General features: G+C 37.4%; 1 protein-coding gene across 2 annotated transcripts in view; it reads right to left on the reverse strand.

Annotated features, from left to right (window-relative positions):
* Stt3A (catalytic subunit 3A of the oligosaccharyltransferase complex) overlaps positions 1–17,814 on the reverse strand; it is a 219,209-nt gene that overhangs the window by 158,367 nt on the left and 43,028 nt on the right. For both annotated transcript variants that reach the window (XM_090386700.1, XM_090386701.1), the window contains one exon: positions 14,201–14,383. In XM_090386700.1, coding sequence (XP_090242826.1) covers positions 14,201–14,383 — 183 coding nt within the window. The remainder of the gene's footprint in view (positions 1–14,200; positions 14,384–17,814) is intronic.

Here is a 17,814-nt window from a genome sequence, read left to right on the forward strand (position 1 = left end):
AAACTACATGGGCAGAAAGTTACTAGAAGAATATAAAACATGGGGACAGTTAATTTTAATCAGACAGAATACATGAATCGAAGTGAGGAGGTTCTGTATTTAGATGAAATACAGATGAAAACTGTACAGCAATTTAAATACCTGGGTGCAATTATTCAGGCTGATGGATCATCTGTGCAGGAAATTGAGAGAAGACTGGGTGAAGGTAGAAAGGTCATAGGAATGCTTAATTCTGTGCTATGGAATAAAAATATTATTAACAAAACTAAACATCAAATATATAATGCAATATTACAGAGTGTTTTATTATATGGATGTGAGACTTGGACCTGAAAGACAAAAAAATAAACTACTGGCCACTGAGATGGATTTTTGGTGAAGATCAGAAAGAAAGTCTAGGACTGAAAAAGTTAGAAATGACATAAGGAATATAATGAATGTCCAAAAAACCATTTTTTATTTTATTTATTTTTTTTTTTTGGTAGTTGTTGGCACATAGGCTTCTGTGGCCATAATGCACTTCCCAAAGTTTTTGCAGTACTTTGATCCAAGCCCGAGGCAGGATTTGAACCCGCGACCTTTGGGTTGCCAGGCAGGCACTTGACCCACCCGGCTAGCCCGGTCGGCCCAAAAAAACCATCATTAATAAAAGAGGAGAAAAGATTGGAGTGGTTTGGTCATGTGAAGAGAATGGAGGACGACCAGAGGAGCCATGGAATGGATGCCGTGGAGAAGGAAAAAGGGAGGAAGACTGAGAAGAACGTGGATAGAGGTGTGAGAGCAGCCATGAATAGAAGAGGACTGGTGGACAGAGATTGAGAAGATAGAAGAAAATGGGAAAAAAAGAATAAAGGAATGACTTTTCACTGTTAGGTTCAGGAGAACCGTAGTAATAATGGGAAAAAACCTAAGAAGAAGAAGAAGTATCAAAAGCTTTTCTGAAAGCCAAGTAGAGCAGGCCCCCGTTATAACGCGGTTCGCCTTACGCTGATTCGCTATAATGCTGTTCTTATATTATAACCCGTATCTTTTTTTTTTTTTTTTTTTTTTTTTAAGAAAACCCCAAACATGAAAGGTATCAAAACCTATAGTACTTAGTACCGTGCATGGGTTGAAGGAGAAGTATGGGGGAGGGGGATGCTGGAAACTTTGCTCTAGAGACTAAACATGGGTTTCACCACTTCAAGCCTCCAATAAGCAAAGTGGTGGTATTTCACCGGTTGATGAAAGTCATCTACCATCTGACTATAATGTTGTCACAGATCACTATAACACTCTTTTACAGATTGCCATTTTGCATATGTAATGAAATTGTTTCATTTGATGGAGTCGATAGCTTGAAAATGAATAGCAAAAGAGTATTAAAACGCTTCCCACGCAGACTTGAGAGATTTTCCCACGCTCAGTGAAATTCTCTCGCACGTTAGATTAATTGTAGTACAGCGACTTGTTACGTAGTTCCGAGATCAACATTTTAAAAAATAATCAAGTATATTGCTTGTAATATTTGCGTTATATGCATTTATCCGAAGTCTAGTCATCACTCAGTACAGTATTAGACATCGTGCGTAACGGACAGTTTACTTGAACATTGTATCGTAATTAATGCAACCAACGCAGTTACATTTTTGAAGAGTTAATAATGGCCGATAAGAATGAAAAAGCAACAACGTCTGGGCGCAGTACGAAGACTATAAATGTAAGAAAAAGACAGAATTTGAAAATTAAAATAGACATTTTGAAGCGAATCGATTCCGGTCAAAGACAAGCGGATGTGTGCCATAATTTAAGACTTGCAAGTTTAACTGTAAGAACAATTATAAAAAAAAACAAAGAATTAATTTTAGCAGCGGTAAAGATAGCTGTTCCACTGCAAGCAACTAGGGCTAGGCCGGCTATTAGGATTGAAATGGAAAGACTTTAACTAATTTTATTGAAGATAATATCCAATGCAGAATTCAGTTAAGTTAAAATATTATAAAAAAAAAAAAAAAAAAAAAAAAAAAAGAGAGAGAGGAAAGAGATTGGCCAATATGATTATCTGAAGAAAACTCACCTAAAAATAAAAATGTGGAACCATTTAAAACTGGTAAGGGCTGGTTGAATAGATTTAAAAATCCAGGGAGAAGCCGCAAATGCAGATCAAGGAGCCGAAACTTCAAAAAAAAAAAAAAAAAACTTGTTAAAATTATTGAAGAGAGGTATTATGTGTTATACTTCTCAACAAGTTTTTAACATAGATGAAGCAGCACTTTTGTGGAAACGAATGCCTAAATGAAGTTTCATATTGAAAGAAGAAAAAAAAACATGTCAGGTTTCAAAGCGGCGAAGGATCGCTTGACTTTATTGTTGGGTGGTAACACTGCGGGAGATTTAAAATTAATACCCCTTTTAGTTTATTTGGAAGAGAGCCAAAGTTCAACCCAAAATCGACACATTTTTCATGATTAAATTCATCAATTAAATTAAATCAATTTAGATCAATTAAATTCATGATTTTAATTGGAATTTTAAGTTTAATTTTGATAAGTAAATATTACCACAATCATATACGTATGTAATGCAGAATATTTTATATGTACAAATATTTGAATATTAAATATTTTGACCGATATTTGTGCATCTTTTCACTACCGTTTATTATTGATCAGGAAATATCCTATGGCACCGACCGCAACTCACAAATACATATGTTACCTTATGGGAATGCGGGGCTTGCTTAGCGCGGATTCACTTAGCGCTCTGTTTTTCTGGAACAAATTATCAGTGTTAAGCCGGGGTCACCTGTATGTGATATTGAAATTATTCTTTGCATCCAGTTGCTTTGTTATTGCATCACAATATCCAATCAAATTGGTCAAAAAGATTGCTCCTAACAAATACACGCTTTGGTTGCAGTATATTGCACTACTGGCTAGATGGTCCTTGCATTACTTCTTTAACCAGTGACTCCATTATTTTTTCTGAAACAGAAGCTAAGCTTACAGGTCTGCAATTACTCATATCTGTGATTACAGGTCTGTAATCACCCTTTGATTACCCTTTTATGAATTGGGAATAAATTCACACATCTCCAGTCCACAGAGACCTCTCCTGAATTTAAAGATGCTCTTCTAATTATCGCTAAGAGTTTGCTTAACTCCCTTAATATAATTGGATTGATAGCCCATCTGCCTTAGCTTACTTAATCTCCTTTGTGACTTGATTGCGTGTTACTGTATTTCCCAATGTATAAGACGCACCTTTTTTCGAAAAATTTGGGGTCTAAAAACTGGGTGCGTCTTATACAGTGGTTGTAGATTTTTTTTACTTGCATTTCGCGTTTGTTGTCTTTGCACTCATTGTTTCGCACTTGTTACCCGTATATTAGGTTACGTTTTGCCACGTTCTGCCCAGAAATGGCTCAGAAAAGATTTTCGTACAGTGCTGAATTCAAGTTAAAAGTGATCCAGTTTTCAAAAGTGAATGGAAATCGTGCTGCTGAACGTAAGTTTGGTCCTCCTCCAACTGAGAAAACAATCCGAGACTGGCTACGGGAAGAAGAAATCCTACTGAAAACGCCACGGCAGAAGAAGCCCATTAGAGACAAGTCAGCAAAATGGCCTAATTTAGAGAGGGAATTGAAGATATAGATTGAGGACCAAAGGGCAATTGGAATTCCTGTGTCCAAAAGATGGTTCAGCATGAGGCAAGAAGAACTGCTGATGAAAAAGTAGTTACTGATTTCAAAGGAGGACACAATTGGTGCTTCAGGTTCATGAAACGGAATGGACTAAGCATGTGTACACGCACCAGACTTGCCCAAAAGATATGAGCAGAAGGTCCTTGAGTTTCATCGTTTTGTCCTTCAATGTCGGAAGAGACATCAGTTCGAGTTGGGACAGTTTGCAAATATGGACGAAGTCCCCCTTCAATTTGATGTCCCAAGTAACAGAACTGTTGATAAGAAGGGGTGAAAACTGTAACTGTGAAGACAAGTGAACATGAAAAAAGCCATTATACAGTTCTAGCTTGTTGTGCCGATGGAACCAAGCTGCCTTCTATGCTGATTTTCAAACACAAAACAATGCCAAAAGAAGACATTCCTCGAGGAGTGATTGTTCACGTTCATGACAGGGGTTTGATGGATCAGGATGGGATGAAGATCTGGTTTGAGAAAGTTTGGAGCAGGAGACCAGGTGGGCTCTTCACAAACCTACCCTATTGGTGCTTGATCAGTTCAGGGCACACATAACAAAAAATACAAAGAAGATTGCTGCAGAGCAAAAAACAAAACTTGCCATCATACCTTGACATCCCAGCTCCAACCACTTGATGTCATCATTAACAAACCCTTCAAAGCTGACATGAGAGATGAATGGAACCAATGGATGAAGTCTTCTGGGGACAATTTGACAGGAAGAGTGAAGAAACCAAGTATAGAAGTTTGTACCTGGGTGAAAAGATCTTGGGATAATATCAAGATTAAGATCGTTGTCAAGTCATTTAAGAAGTGTGGCATTTCAAATGTCATAGATGGAACTGAGGACGGGGCAATATACGAAGACAGTGATTCGTCATCAGACACAGATGAGGAAAAGCTAATGGCTGGGAGTTTTGACAGTGATAAGTTGTATGAATTTTATGATGAATAAAAGTTGAGTTCAATAACTTTATGTAATACATTTTTTTTCAAATTTTGGGCCCCAAAATTAAGGTGCGTCTCATACAATGGGAAATACCGCATTTGATATCTAGCATAGCCTTCTGTATCACCTGATAATTTATATGCATCCCATGCATTTTTCTTCTTTGCCACGAGTCTCATATTCAACTGCCATCCAATTAGATTTAAGCCTTGAACAGTATAGCCTAGTAGCTACTATGATTAAATCCCTGAATGCTTCCCATTTAGAATTTGCTGTTCGTGACATTATCAATTGGTACCACTGTATAGAATTTAACACATTTGTTGCCACCTAAATCCTAGAGTACTCATTAAATTTGCAGTCATTTTAGAATGTTGAAAAATAATCAACATTCCAACATCGCCAACATTCTGGAAATTCATACATAATGAATGAAAATTAAAAGTTTGGAATTCATTGCTAAAAGCAAACACTTACTTTTGAGCTGAGCTGTCAATCAGAACGAATCTTAAACATTTTATAAAAATGTTTATTCATGTACATAAATTAATATCAACACAAGCAAGAAACAAATAAAACTGTGAGCCAAATCTATAAACAAAGCAAGCATTACTGCAAAGCATTCAATCAGTGTGCCAATACTGAGTAGTTGTGAATTTCATATGCCTTTACCTTCAGGACACCCATTAGTCAACCACTTAAAATTGACCACCGGTATGCATTACGGAACATCACTCTTAGTGCCGTTTAAACACATGTATAAAGACAGCAAACATGTCAAAAACTGTCTGAAACCACTGTATTCATCTTTACAAAAGCAAAACACTTTAATCCTTGTTGGTAAATATGTCTAAGTAAATCCCATATTAATACTCTGTGATGAGTGTATTAATATGGGATTATCTCTATTTTTATCTCTGCAGATAAAAGATCCACCTAGAGGTTAGCATTAGTAGAGGCATTTGATGCAAGAAAGCAAGCTTATGCAGCATCAGCCAAAAAAAAAAAAAAACCCACTTCCACTTCACCCCTCTGTTCGTTATTTTATCTGCAGAGTCTCAATGCATAAAGAATCACTGCTGATAATCAGATCAAGAGTATTGGTTTCTCTATTTGCCCCTCTAATGTGCTGCTATAAAAAGCAGTCTTCGAATAAATCCACAAAAGTTTTGCAGGTGTGTGCGTTTAAACAAGTTCCAGTCAATATCTGTAAAGTTAAAATCACCATTATAAGACATTCTGATTTATTTACTGGCCCATTCTATTTCTCTGTATAGTTGTTATACTCATCACAGTCATTAGGACCATTGCTGGCTTTTACTCTCATTTTTGTTTTCCCAGTACTTAAAAGTAAAGTGCAGCCATTATCAACCCACTGCAGGGTGGAAGCCTCCTCAACAATTCATGCTGAGGGAAATGGACCATAATCTGCCATGCTGGTCCAGTGCGGGTTGGCAGATCGACCGTATTCAGCAGTCAGGGGCTTGAACCCCGGTCTACTCAAAGAGCGTGTGCTACTGCACCCTCGCTCCTGCCCACTCGGCTACGGAGGCCGTCTTCCCAGTACTTATGTCACACCAAACTGACTCAACATTTCAGTGGGTATCTACATCAACTGGATACACTGCCTTAGATTGTGCTTCTAAAAGAAAAAAAATCACCCCCCCTTACCTGTGTCTTTTCTGTACAAATTGTACTCCCCGTATTTAAATTCTGCATTCCTTATCTATGAGTGACACCATGTCTGCCATCTCCTCGGAAGATTCCATTTCTGTCTGGGAAAAAATGCAACATAGAATGGTGCACACAGTCTCCTAAGAGTAGCTGGTAGACCTCACCAGTGAAATATTGGTCCATATGCACCAGTGGTCCTAGTTCTTGCCAGCAAAACATGTCCCATATTAAGCAACTACCATCACCTGCCTGGATAGACAGCACCATGCACTCATGTTGCTTGCACCCATACGAAGGCATTCGCCGATGTGTTGCACCAGGTATTTGGACTCATCTGACAAGCACTCATTTCCAGTGCTCCAGCGTCCAATCAGGATGTTGTTGTCACCACAACATTCACCACCAATGATGATCGGTGGTGAGGAGAGGGTGTCTCTCGTGTTCTCTGCTGTGGCACCTCCATGTCTGAGCACGTTACACATTGTCATTTCGGATATTGTTCTTGCATTCTCCATACTGTATTTTAATGTTACCTGTAGCAGAGTGACCTGCCATTCAGTCCATACGATGTGCTGCACCCTTTGCTCGCCATGAACATCCACCTTGCTTAAATCGTTTACAGTTCTGTCGGTAGGAGATGGTTTGGCCTGTTCTATACCATTCTTTGTTCATCTTCACCCTAGTTGGCCATAAGCAACCGACAAGACATGCCGTTTCCAATACGAAAGCACCTGACACACGAGCTGCCACAAACATGCCCTTTTGGAATTTCATCATATCCTTACCATATCCCATTACTGATACTTTATCACTTTGACTTGTATGACCAGATGCATATTACCACTGCTTTAAAGTACAAAGCTGTTTGGCTTTTTGTACTACCAGTTATGTGCAGCATAGTCCACATTAGATGGGGTGGTCACAATTCAGTGTTCACTGAGTAGTTCTTGAAATCCCTGACACCTTGCTTTCCAGGTTGCTGCATGTTACAATAGAAGCACTGAAAGAATCACTTACACTTCTACATGCAGCTGTTGTTAATTGCCCTGGCATTATAAAGAAAACTTTGTAACATGCAATTTTGGATAGCAAGACACTGCATTCCTGATAAGATGAAATTTAATGACAACTTAGTAACTTTATAAGATTATCACATGTTATGGATCCTTTCACCAGTGGTGCAAATTTAACTATATATATATATATATATATACACACACACACAAGCAAAAAATAAAAAATGTCAGAGGCCATCCCCAAGATTTGCTAATAACATCTCTTTCATTCTCATCTCCAGATCCACATCATCCATGCTCTGATATCAGATAACAGTACATGACTAACTAACTACAGTCCTGTCAGGGAATGGAGCTCTCCATTTCGCTTAGAAAACTTTTAGGTACTTCTGGTCTGCCAAATCTAATCAATGAAAAGGAAAAAAAGCGCTCTCGCTCTCTCTCTCTCTCCTAGATCTGCAAATACTCCTGAACAAATGAAGATGGTTAAAAACAAAACATCTTAACCCTTTGTGGAACAGTACATAGTTATACTTGGATAATTTTTTTTAAGTCAACAGTAAGGACAGTTTTCATATATTCTCTTCTGCTCCAGCTTTTTTTTTTACCATGTATTTTTCTGCCTCTAAAAAAGGAAGCAAAGTAGATCCAATACAATCAGTTAGGACATGCACAAATGGTTTCCAAATCTAAATTAATAAATTCTGTTCAGCATGAATGCAGAGATGCATCTTTAATAGCTGAAACAATTATCTTAGAAAATGTCCTTTCACAGATATCAGAGATTGTATAAAGTTTAACATAATTAATATTAGTTTACAGTAAAGAGAACAGTGCATTACTTGTAACCAACAACATCAAAAAAGCTACTGTAGACTGTGATTTAAAAAAAAACCTAGTTTTTAAACCAGAAAGTTCATTGTTTGAGCTGTTCTGTCCTTGATTGATTATACAGACTTTGCTAACTATTTCAGTGGCTTAATTGGTAGCAAAAATTACTTTTGATTTAAAAGTGGAGTAGTCCATTAGTGTTCAGAGAGAGCTAGCAGTATACTTGTCATCTGCTACAACTCTGTAGCATAAATCTTTGTGTGTTATAGTTTTCACCGAGTTCTTTGTAGCCAGGTAGGTTGATCTTCTGAGAGAAGACATTCAAGTTGTGGTGGGTGGAGTGTTCTTTTACCCCCAAATGTGGGATGTGCTGGAACTAGGGTTCTTAATGGCATCTGCACTCTGAACAGCCAATAGACTTCTTTTTTTCTGAGTCACAAGTAATGCTGTTTAAATTCATGAAGGAACTCAACTGGATCACCAGCATTCCGTGAAGCCTCAGGACTCTTTGATGTGATGCAATTTCAATACACCAATGAGCCAAAACATTAAGACCAGCGAGTCGTTATGCAAATCGAAGCAACTACAGGTGAACTACGGCACATGCGCAGGTTGGGACACGGTATAAAAAACACCTTATACTAAGCTCCATTAATCAGTGTTACTCTTGTTCTTCACATGGGAAAGGCAGCGGACTTAAGCGAGTTTGACAAAGGCCAAATTGCAATGGCCAGATGACTGGGTCAGAGCATATCCGAAACAGCACGGCTGGTGGGGTGCTCATTGTTGGCAGTGGTTAGTACCTACCGAAAGTGGTCCAAGGAGGGGAAACCCACAAACCACCAGCGAGCTGTTGGACGACCATGGCTCATCAATGCTCAAGGTGAGCAAAGGCTCTCCCGGATGGTATGTGGCAACAGAAGGGCAACTGTGGTGCAACTCATCAGTAATTCGAATGCTGGTGACGGGAGTAATGTGTCACAACACACAGTACACTGAACCCTGCTAAAAAAGGGGCGGCGTAGCTGCACACCGCTCCAAGTGCCCATGCTAACCACGGTTTACCGGCTACAGTGCCTACAATGGGCATGCGAGCATCGAAACTGGACCCTGAGTGATTGGAAGAGGGTTGTCTGGTCCAATGAATCACGTTTCCTGTTACACCACGTGGATGGCCAGGTATGTATGTGTCGTTTACCCGGGGAAGTGATGGCGCCTGGATGCACTGTGGGATGAAAACAAGTCGGTGGTGGCTGTCATGCTTTGGGCGATGTTCTGCTAGGATACCCTGGGTCCTATCATCCATGTGCCGGGCACTCTGATGTCTACCAGCCACCTAAACATCACTGCTGACCAGGAACACCCTTTCACAGCAGCGGTCTTCCCCTCTGGTGGTGCCGTCCTTCAGCAGGATAATGCGCCATGCCACACTGCCTGGATTGTTCGAGACTGGTTCGCAGAACGTGACGAAGACTTCCAGGTATTGCCCTGGCCTCCAAATTCCCCAGACATCAATCCCATCGAGCATCTGTGGTTTGTGTTGGAACAGCAACTCTGATCTGCGGTGTCTCAACCATACTTTACAGGAGTTAAAGGATCTGCTGGTTACGCGTTGGTACCAGATACCACACGACAAATTTAGAAATCTTGTAGCGTTCATGCCTCGCTGGGTATGAGCTGTTTTGGCTGCACGTGGAGGATCAACATCATATTAGATAAGTGGTCATAATGTTTTGGCTCATCGGTGTATATGTTTTATTTTAGTTTATTGTATTTAATTGGTTTCATGTCTCAGGACACTCAGTGCAACCCAAATATTTGCATGTATTGTTATTCCTGTTGTTTTTGTCTAGTAGTGCTCAACATAAGAATACAGTCGGTCCTCTTATAACACGTGTTTACATTACACGAATTCGATCATACACGATTTATAAATAGGGGAACGTTATCTTATATAACATGAACCGAATTCGCTTATGCACAATTCGCCTTTGTGTTTACAAGAAATGGCAGTCGAACGCAGAATCACCCCAACAGAACACAACACGATAGGAATGAAGAAGATTCTGAAAATGTATTTATGTGTTTTATATCAGTGAAGGGGAAACACATTTCACCATAATAACGTAAAAACCAACACAATTCCAGCTATCGGTATAATCGCAAATGCAATTAGATGGAGTTTACTACCAGTTTATAACAGATTCCACTAGCAGAAACAAAACTGGAAATTGTTTTTACTGTTTTATGGTAGTAACCAACAGAAATGTGCTTTAGTAAAATGTGGGGTGTTAATAGTGTATCTCGGCCTTTACGGTGTTGTTTATTCAGTTGCTACCCGCGCGCAGCTTTGTTTATGTGTATCAAGCGTGCCTCCTCATTTTGTAATTGTGCTTTTTTCCCTAAAAATTAGTAAAATACTTAAAAGGTGTGAAAAGGAAGCGTCCTGGTGAAGACACTGCAGATTCAGAGAAAAAAAAAAAAAAAGCAATATCGATAAACAAAGGAGGACTGGGTCAAAAATTCTTACCCGGGAAAATTTATAGTGGCCTCATACTACGGTTTATGGCCAAAATCACACCGGCCTCCGGCCCACCGGGATTTCCCGGGTAAGGCTTATGGCCAGTCTGCCTCTGTCGATAGAGAAAAAAAATATGAAATTGTGAAACGCTTTGAGTGAAATGAAAGACAGTGTGATATTACACATGCTGCAGACCTAAATGAGGCAACGCTGAGAATTACAAAGAATGCGGAGAAAATAAAAACAACTTTCATAGAGGGAACAACTCAAAGTGTAATTAAAATCCATTAGATTAAGACAAGAATTGGAAGGGATGGAACGGCTGTCATCTGTTTGGATAGAAAATCAAACAAAAAACAAGTTTGCTTACGATAGAAGCAAAAGCATTAGCAATATTTTATTACGTAATAGTCGTAATAAAATACGTAAGCATTTTATTACGATTTACGTATTATAAAATACGTAAGTATTTTATTACGACTATTTTATTTAAAATAATAATTTTTTTACGAATAAAATACGTATTTTATTCGTAAAAAATACCTTTTTAGTATTAAAAAATACTAAAAATACTTTATTATAATAAAATAAAAAATATTTATTTTTTATTATTTATTATATTATAATAAAAATATATTATATTTTTTATTACGTATTTTAATCGTTATAAAATACGTAAGTATTTTAACGATTAAAATTACCCGATTATTTATTGTGTTTGGTAATGTTTTGGTTCCAAATGTGTTTGAATCTTGGGTGGTCGGCACCTAACCCCACTTTTCCCATAGGGCCTGTTGTTTATATTGCACGAGAGTTTCTAGGAACACAACTATCGTGCTATACGAGGACAGACTGTACTAGTCAATTTTCAGTTAAAACAAAATTGTTGCTATAATACATTTTTATAAGACATCATACTTATATAAAATTGTGATAGAGATTCAAAATGATTTTAAAGAACAGTTTGGCAAAGCAGTGCGCCAATCAAAGTTGTGTTTGCATGTGTGGGAGAAGAAAGTATTTTCCATTGCATATGTGACATGTAAAACAGAACGGCAGACACAAAGGTCATTTTGATGACTGTCACACACTGAAGAATCTGTCATAAAATTATTAGCAAAATCTGATTGCAAAAAATTAAGTGAATTACAAATGAGTAATGCAGTGACACTTGAAACTGAATTCTACAAAAGCCAACTGTTATTTGTGAGCTGTTAAACACAAATTATGAAAGAAAGGCTTGCATATGAAGCACTGCTGGTACACTTTAACATACTTCCAAAGAGGCCTCGGGTTCTCTTCATGTACAGGCTGATCCTGAATTTTCTCTGCATGTGTTTGTACATTATTCCAGAAGTAATTGTTTAGAGGCTCATATGTGGATGGGCAATGTCCTGCAGGAAAATAATGTTTGAGATGGACCATATAAAAGGCAGAATAATTGATCTTAGAACGGCTTCAACCAGTGCTATAGTTAAAAAATTAGCAGAAGATATACTCTATGAATGTTACAAAAAGCAGAGAGTATACTGTGCATATCAGACTTATTAATGAAATTCACTTTGGTCGCATAGAATAAAAAAAAAAAAAATTTTCAAAATAATATTCTGTATTTTGGTAATCAGCATATGAAAAACTTGTGATAGTCAATGAAATAAAATTTTTATAATATTTGTTTTTCAAGTCTTTCAAAAACCAGAAGGTATATGCTATTCACCTAAAAAAAAAAAAAAAAAAAAAAAAAATCACAGGTATATGCAGGTATACAGTGTATACCCTCCACTACAGCACTGACTTCAACATAATGTTGAAGTCAGTGCTGTCTAATAATGCTGTCTTGCCATTGATGTGCCATCAATAACAACCAGAGGTGAATGCTATTGTAACTGACAGCTTCCCCATAGCATGATCCTGCATGGTGGTCTGGACAACTGCAAGCTTAAAAGCTAAAACATTTTTTTTTTGTTAATTTGTCAACAATAAAATGACAAAAGCAAAAATACCAATACTAAATAAGGAAATCTTCACCTATGCACTTATATGAAACATAAAGCACATGTGATATTACTGAATTGAAAGTAGAGCCATCTAGTATACAGTAGGCAAACTATGATTACAGAAAAAATGTTTTCCAGAAAAATTGCAATGCTCGATAGCATAGTGAATATTTGTGTCCAACAAAATCAAGACACTGATACATGCAGCACATGTGTGCAAATCAATTTTCAATCAACACATCGTCACATGCAGTATGTGGGCAAATTAGGCTAGGTTAAATTCATTGTTTAATGAAAGCAGAAGGCTTCTTTCATCCATTATACAATGGATACAGCTTTCTTTAGAAAATAAATAAATAAATAAAATATATTGTGCCTATACAAGAGATAATCCTTGGGTCACTGGTTACAATTTTCCACGGTTAGCAGATTTTGGCAATAGCACAAAAGGATAACCTGTAGATGTTATGCAGAAGACGTAAAATTTTCTAAAATGTTATTTAACCTGGTGGCAATTGCATGAGACCCAAGAGGCCCCTCATAAAAATAACTGTTGTGTATTAACCATTAATTAATGATTAAAAATCTAAACCTTTTCTACCTTCCTAAAAGCCTGTTAGAATCCCATGTACTATCTACTTTTGCCCTTCGCCTCAACATGCTATTTGAAATTGGCATGTTGGTTGATGTGAGGTGAAGGCATCTGCTACAGAGAGTAGCTCCTCTTTGTTCTGCATAATTGTTTTTATTAAAATTAAAATAATCACAATAAGTACTTCAATCCATCAAGAAAAGAAGAAATATTGGTATACTGAATACAGAAGGAAAAAAAAAAAAAAAATTTGGACACCAGTCCAATTCTGCACAACTTTTTCCTGCGAGGGTTAACTGTTTGTTACCAACAGTTAACCCTCTATCTGCACACCAGCTAAAAGGCTAACTTTGAGGTACACCAAAAACAAGACTTATAAATCTATATGGCACCATGGGTGTACGGACAAATCGATTTTAAATTAGCACATCCTCCCATGCAGTATGTGGGCAAATTAGGCTAGTGTGTGACCACTGCTATGATAACTTTTCATAGAATTTTGGGTTTTTCTTTTTTTTTTGAATGCTTGCTACCACATAATTTGACTATATGGTAGCCAGGAAATATATTTTAGATAATAAGACCATTGTTTCTAATAGTGTTTTTTGATCTTATTATACAATATTATGTCAGAATTGAGAATAAATTTTCCCATTTTAAACTATTTTTTGCCCTTTCTTTTTCCAAAAAAGTGATTGAAGTAAGGCACCACATTCCTGCTATTATGGCATTGCTCATCTGCTAGATGGTTAAAGTTAGACAGCTGATTATTAAAAGCAGTTTTTGTCTGAAACAAAACTAAATAAGCCAAATGTTTGATACTAGAGATCTGACATAATATAGTTAGATCAAGAAAACAGTCATCACTCCTATATAGATTTTCTTAATTAACATTATTTGAAAAATCTTGTATACTTAAACAAATACACAATTAGACATACCTGGATATATAGTTCCACCTATAATACGTCCTAGTGGATACCATGCCCTGTCATCAAACCAGTTATGAAAACTATAAAATCCTTCTTCTGCTAGGTACCTTGTAGTACGATAATTGAAGTATGGATCAAACTCATGAATTACACTTTCGAACCTGAGCACTGAGAACAGTCTACATGAAAATGCTGAGAAAATAATAATGGTTAAGAAGTAAATATATTTGCTGATTTTTGCAGAACAAAATGTTACCAATCTTTAACATGCTCCTGCGACAGGAATTCAGACTAGTTGCATTTGTAAGTTCATAGATGGAGCGGCTGTTAGATAAAAAAAAAAAAAAAAAAAGTTGTTCAATGTTTAGACAAGAATTTGGACTCATCTACCAGTTTCCTTAAAATCAGATTACAAAATAAACCTGACACAAAATGGACAGTATAAAACATTAATAAAAGTGACAGTGAAGGATATAGCAACTGGAATGAAGAGAACATCTCAAAAGTGATATCAAAATTTGAACTGTCATAGAGTCCTCACAACAGCAAATAATTCAAGTGTTCACCATATCCCAATATGAGATGTTTCTAAAAAAATTAAGAATAATGAGAATTCAGGGCAGACCAAATGGAGACCGTCAAGAGATTGTGATCAGATAACTTTAAACCGAATGCTGTGTAAACTAAAACAATTATATACTAAGATACTACTAATGTGATCACAGAATTTTTTTTTTATATTTTAATAAGAGAAGTTTTCATTCCTCTATTTCTGACCATATAATAACTGACAACAGAACTAAACTTCTGCAACTTGCAGAAGAGGTAGTTAAACCACTGGCCATAATAATAAAGCATCTTTATATTCAGAAGTCCCTATGGATTGGAAATGCATCTCTTACAAGGGTGGGTCAGAGTAAAGTGGCTATCTACAGATCCATACGTTTTACTCTGTACCATGGAAAAATAATGGAGTCAACAGTTAAAGAAGTAATGTACGATCATCTTGATAAGAGTGGAGCCATAAGGAGATCACTGCATGGATTTGCTTAAGAGAGATCATGCATGAATAATGTGAGGTTGTCAAAGGAACCGGATGCAGAGAATAATTCGGAAATCGTATACTTAAATTATGGTAAAACCTTTGACTGTTTTATAAACTGGAGTAATGGACATTAGGAGTAAACCACTACTATATATAAAGGGATGGATAAGTGGTAGGAAACAATGGCTAAAAATAACCACTATTCTTCACAGACTAATGTGATGAGTAATCTATCACGGAGTTCAGTGGCAAGTCCCCTTCCTTTTTGATATTTATTAATGATATTCATGTATTTCAAGTTTGTTAATAATACAAAGGTGAGCAGAGTGGTTAAGGACAGTAATCAGGGTATGCTACTTCAAGATCTAGGCAAATTATACAAATAGACTGATAAGTGGTAACTGAGGTTTAACATACATAAAGGCAAGGTACTGCATTTGGATTACAGTATTCGCAGAATAATATACTTGATAAGGGAAAAAGACAGAGATAACTGTACAGTTCAACAAAAGGTTTTCAGAACAGAACAGCTCATGACGATTAGCATTAGTAGAGGCATATGATGCAAGAAAGCAAGCTTATGCAGCATCAGCCAAAAAAAAAAAAAAAAAAAAAAAAAAACTTCCACTTCACCCCTCCATTCATTCGAAATACCTGTCCAGCTGAGCCTTAAATTTATTTAGGCTTTCAACTTCCACAACAAGGGATGAAGTCTGTTCCACCAACCAACTACCCGCTGGCTAAAGGCAAATTTCCGCACATCTATCCTACATCTGTCTTTCTTCAATTTGAATTTATGCCCTCTCAGGTGATTATTCTGAGCAAGAGGCAATATCCCATCAGCATTGAGCATGCTCAAACCATTCAAGGCTTTGTACACCTCTATCAGATCACCTCGCCAGTGCCTACTCTCCAGACACTGTAATTTGCAAAACTTAAGCCTTTCTTCATAAGAGCAACCCTTCGTTCCATTCACTAACCTTGTTGCACTTCTCTGTATTCGTTCCAGCAGCTCTACATCCTTCTTGAAATGAGGCCTCCAAACCTGTATACAGTACTCAAGGTGCAGCCTGACCATTGCCTTATACAAGGAAATAATCACCCCCCTATCCCTGCTAGAAAAATTCCTGTTTTTAATTGATAAGACACCATGAGCTACTCTTGCAGCCCATCTGCACTGCTCAGAGAACTTCATATCTGCCTGCACAATTACCCCCAGGTCCTTTTCATTCTCTACCACTGTCAGTGTAGTACCACGGAGTTGATACGTTGCTCTGGGGTTGCTGTTTCCCATATGTAGTAGTTTACATTTGTCAATATTAAACTTCATTTGCCACCTCTCAGCCCATCTGCTCAACCTTTCCAGATCATGTTGCAGCAGCATAGCATCAGTAGTGTCCTTAACAACCCTGCCAACCTTTGTATCGTCTGCAAACTTGTACATTAAGCTTGATATACCATCATCAATATTATTTATAAATACAGAAAACAACAATGGACCCAACACTGAACCTCGAGGGACTCCACTAATAACATTAGTCCACGATGAGCAGTGTCCATTAATTACCACTCTGTCTTCTGCCACTCAACCATCCCTTTATCAATAGTAACAATTTGCCACCAATGCCACACTGCTCCAATCTGTGCAGCAATCTTCCATGTGCAACAGTATCAAAAGCTTCTCTAAGATCCAAATATATAATATCAAAGTTATTCCCTGCATCCAATTCTTTTGTGACTACATCATAGTATCCAATCAAATTGGTCAGGCAAGACCTTCCCTTAACAAAACCATGCTGTGTCTGAGATATAACTGAATTCTTGTCAAGATGATCCTGCAGTGCTTCCTTAACCAGTGCTTCCATTAATTTTCCTGGAACAGAAGTTAAACTCACAGGTCTATAATTACTTGTGTCAGCCTTTGATCCTCCTTTGTGAATTGGGGTTACATTTGCACATCTGCAGTCTGTGGGTACCTCCCCTGAGTCCAAGGAAGCTCTCATAATTATGGCTAACAGATTGCTTACTTCCTTTGCTGCCTCCTTTAATATAACTGGATAGATCCCATCCACCCCAGGTACCTTTCTTGTATTTATCTTCAACAATTTCTCCTCCACTTTACTCTCAATTATTACAAGATCATCTAGCTCCCTGCCAGTGTTTACTTCATCTATGACATTCCCCTTCCTGAATAACTCCTAATGTGTGAATGTAGATGCAAAATATTGATTTAGTTTGTTAGCTACCTGAGCAGGATCATGAACAGTTCAACCATCGATATCAAGTGGACCAATCTGATTCATCCCCTTCCTTCTAGAGTTTACATAAGTAAAGAACTCCTTGCTGTTTTTCTTTGCATCCCTTGCCAAAGATTTCTCGTAATCTGCCTTCGCCTGCCTAACCTCCTTTGTAACTTAGTTACAGATCAACTTATATCTATCATAGGCTTCTGTGTCACATGTTAATTTATATGTATTCCATGCATTTTTCTTCTCTGCCATATGTCTCATTAGTTCATCTGACATCCATTTAGGCCTGAACCTTGAACAATATTTCTTAGTTGGTATGTAAAGCCTAG

This window comes from Mastigoproctus giganteus, chromosome 12, assembly GCF_048544385.1.
Source record: "Mastigoproctus giganteus isolate SK-2022 chromosome 12, ASM4854438v1, whole genome shotgun sequence".
Lineage (NCBI taxonomy): Eukaryota > Metazoa > Arthropoda > Arachnida > Uropygi > Thelyphonidae > Mastigoproctus > Mastigoproctus giganteus.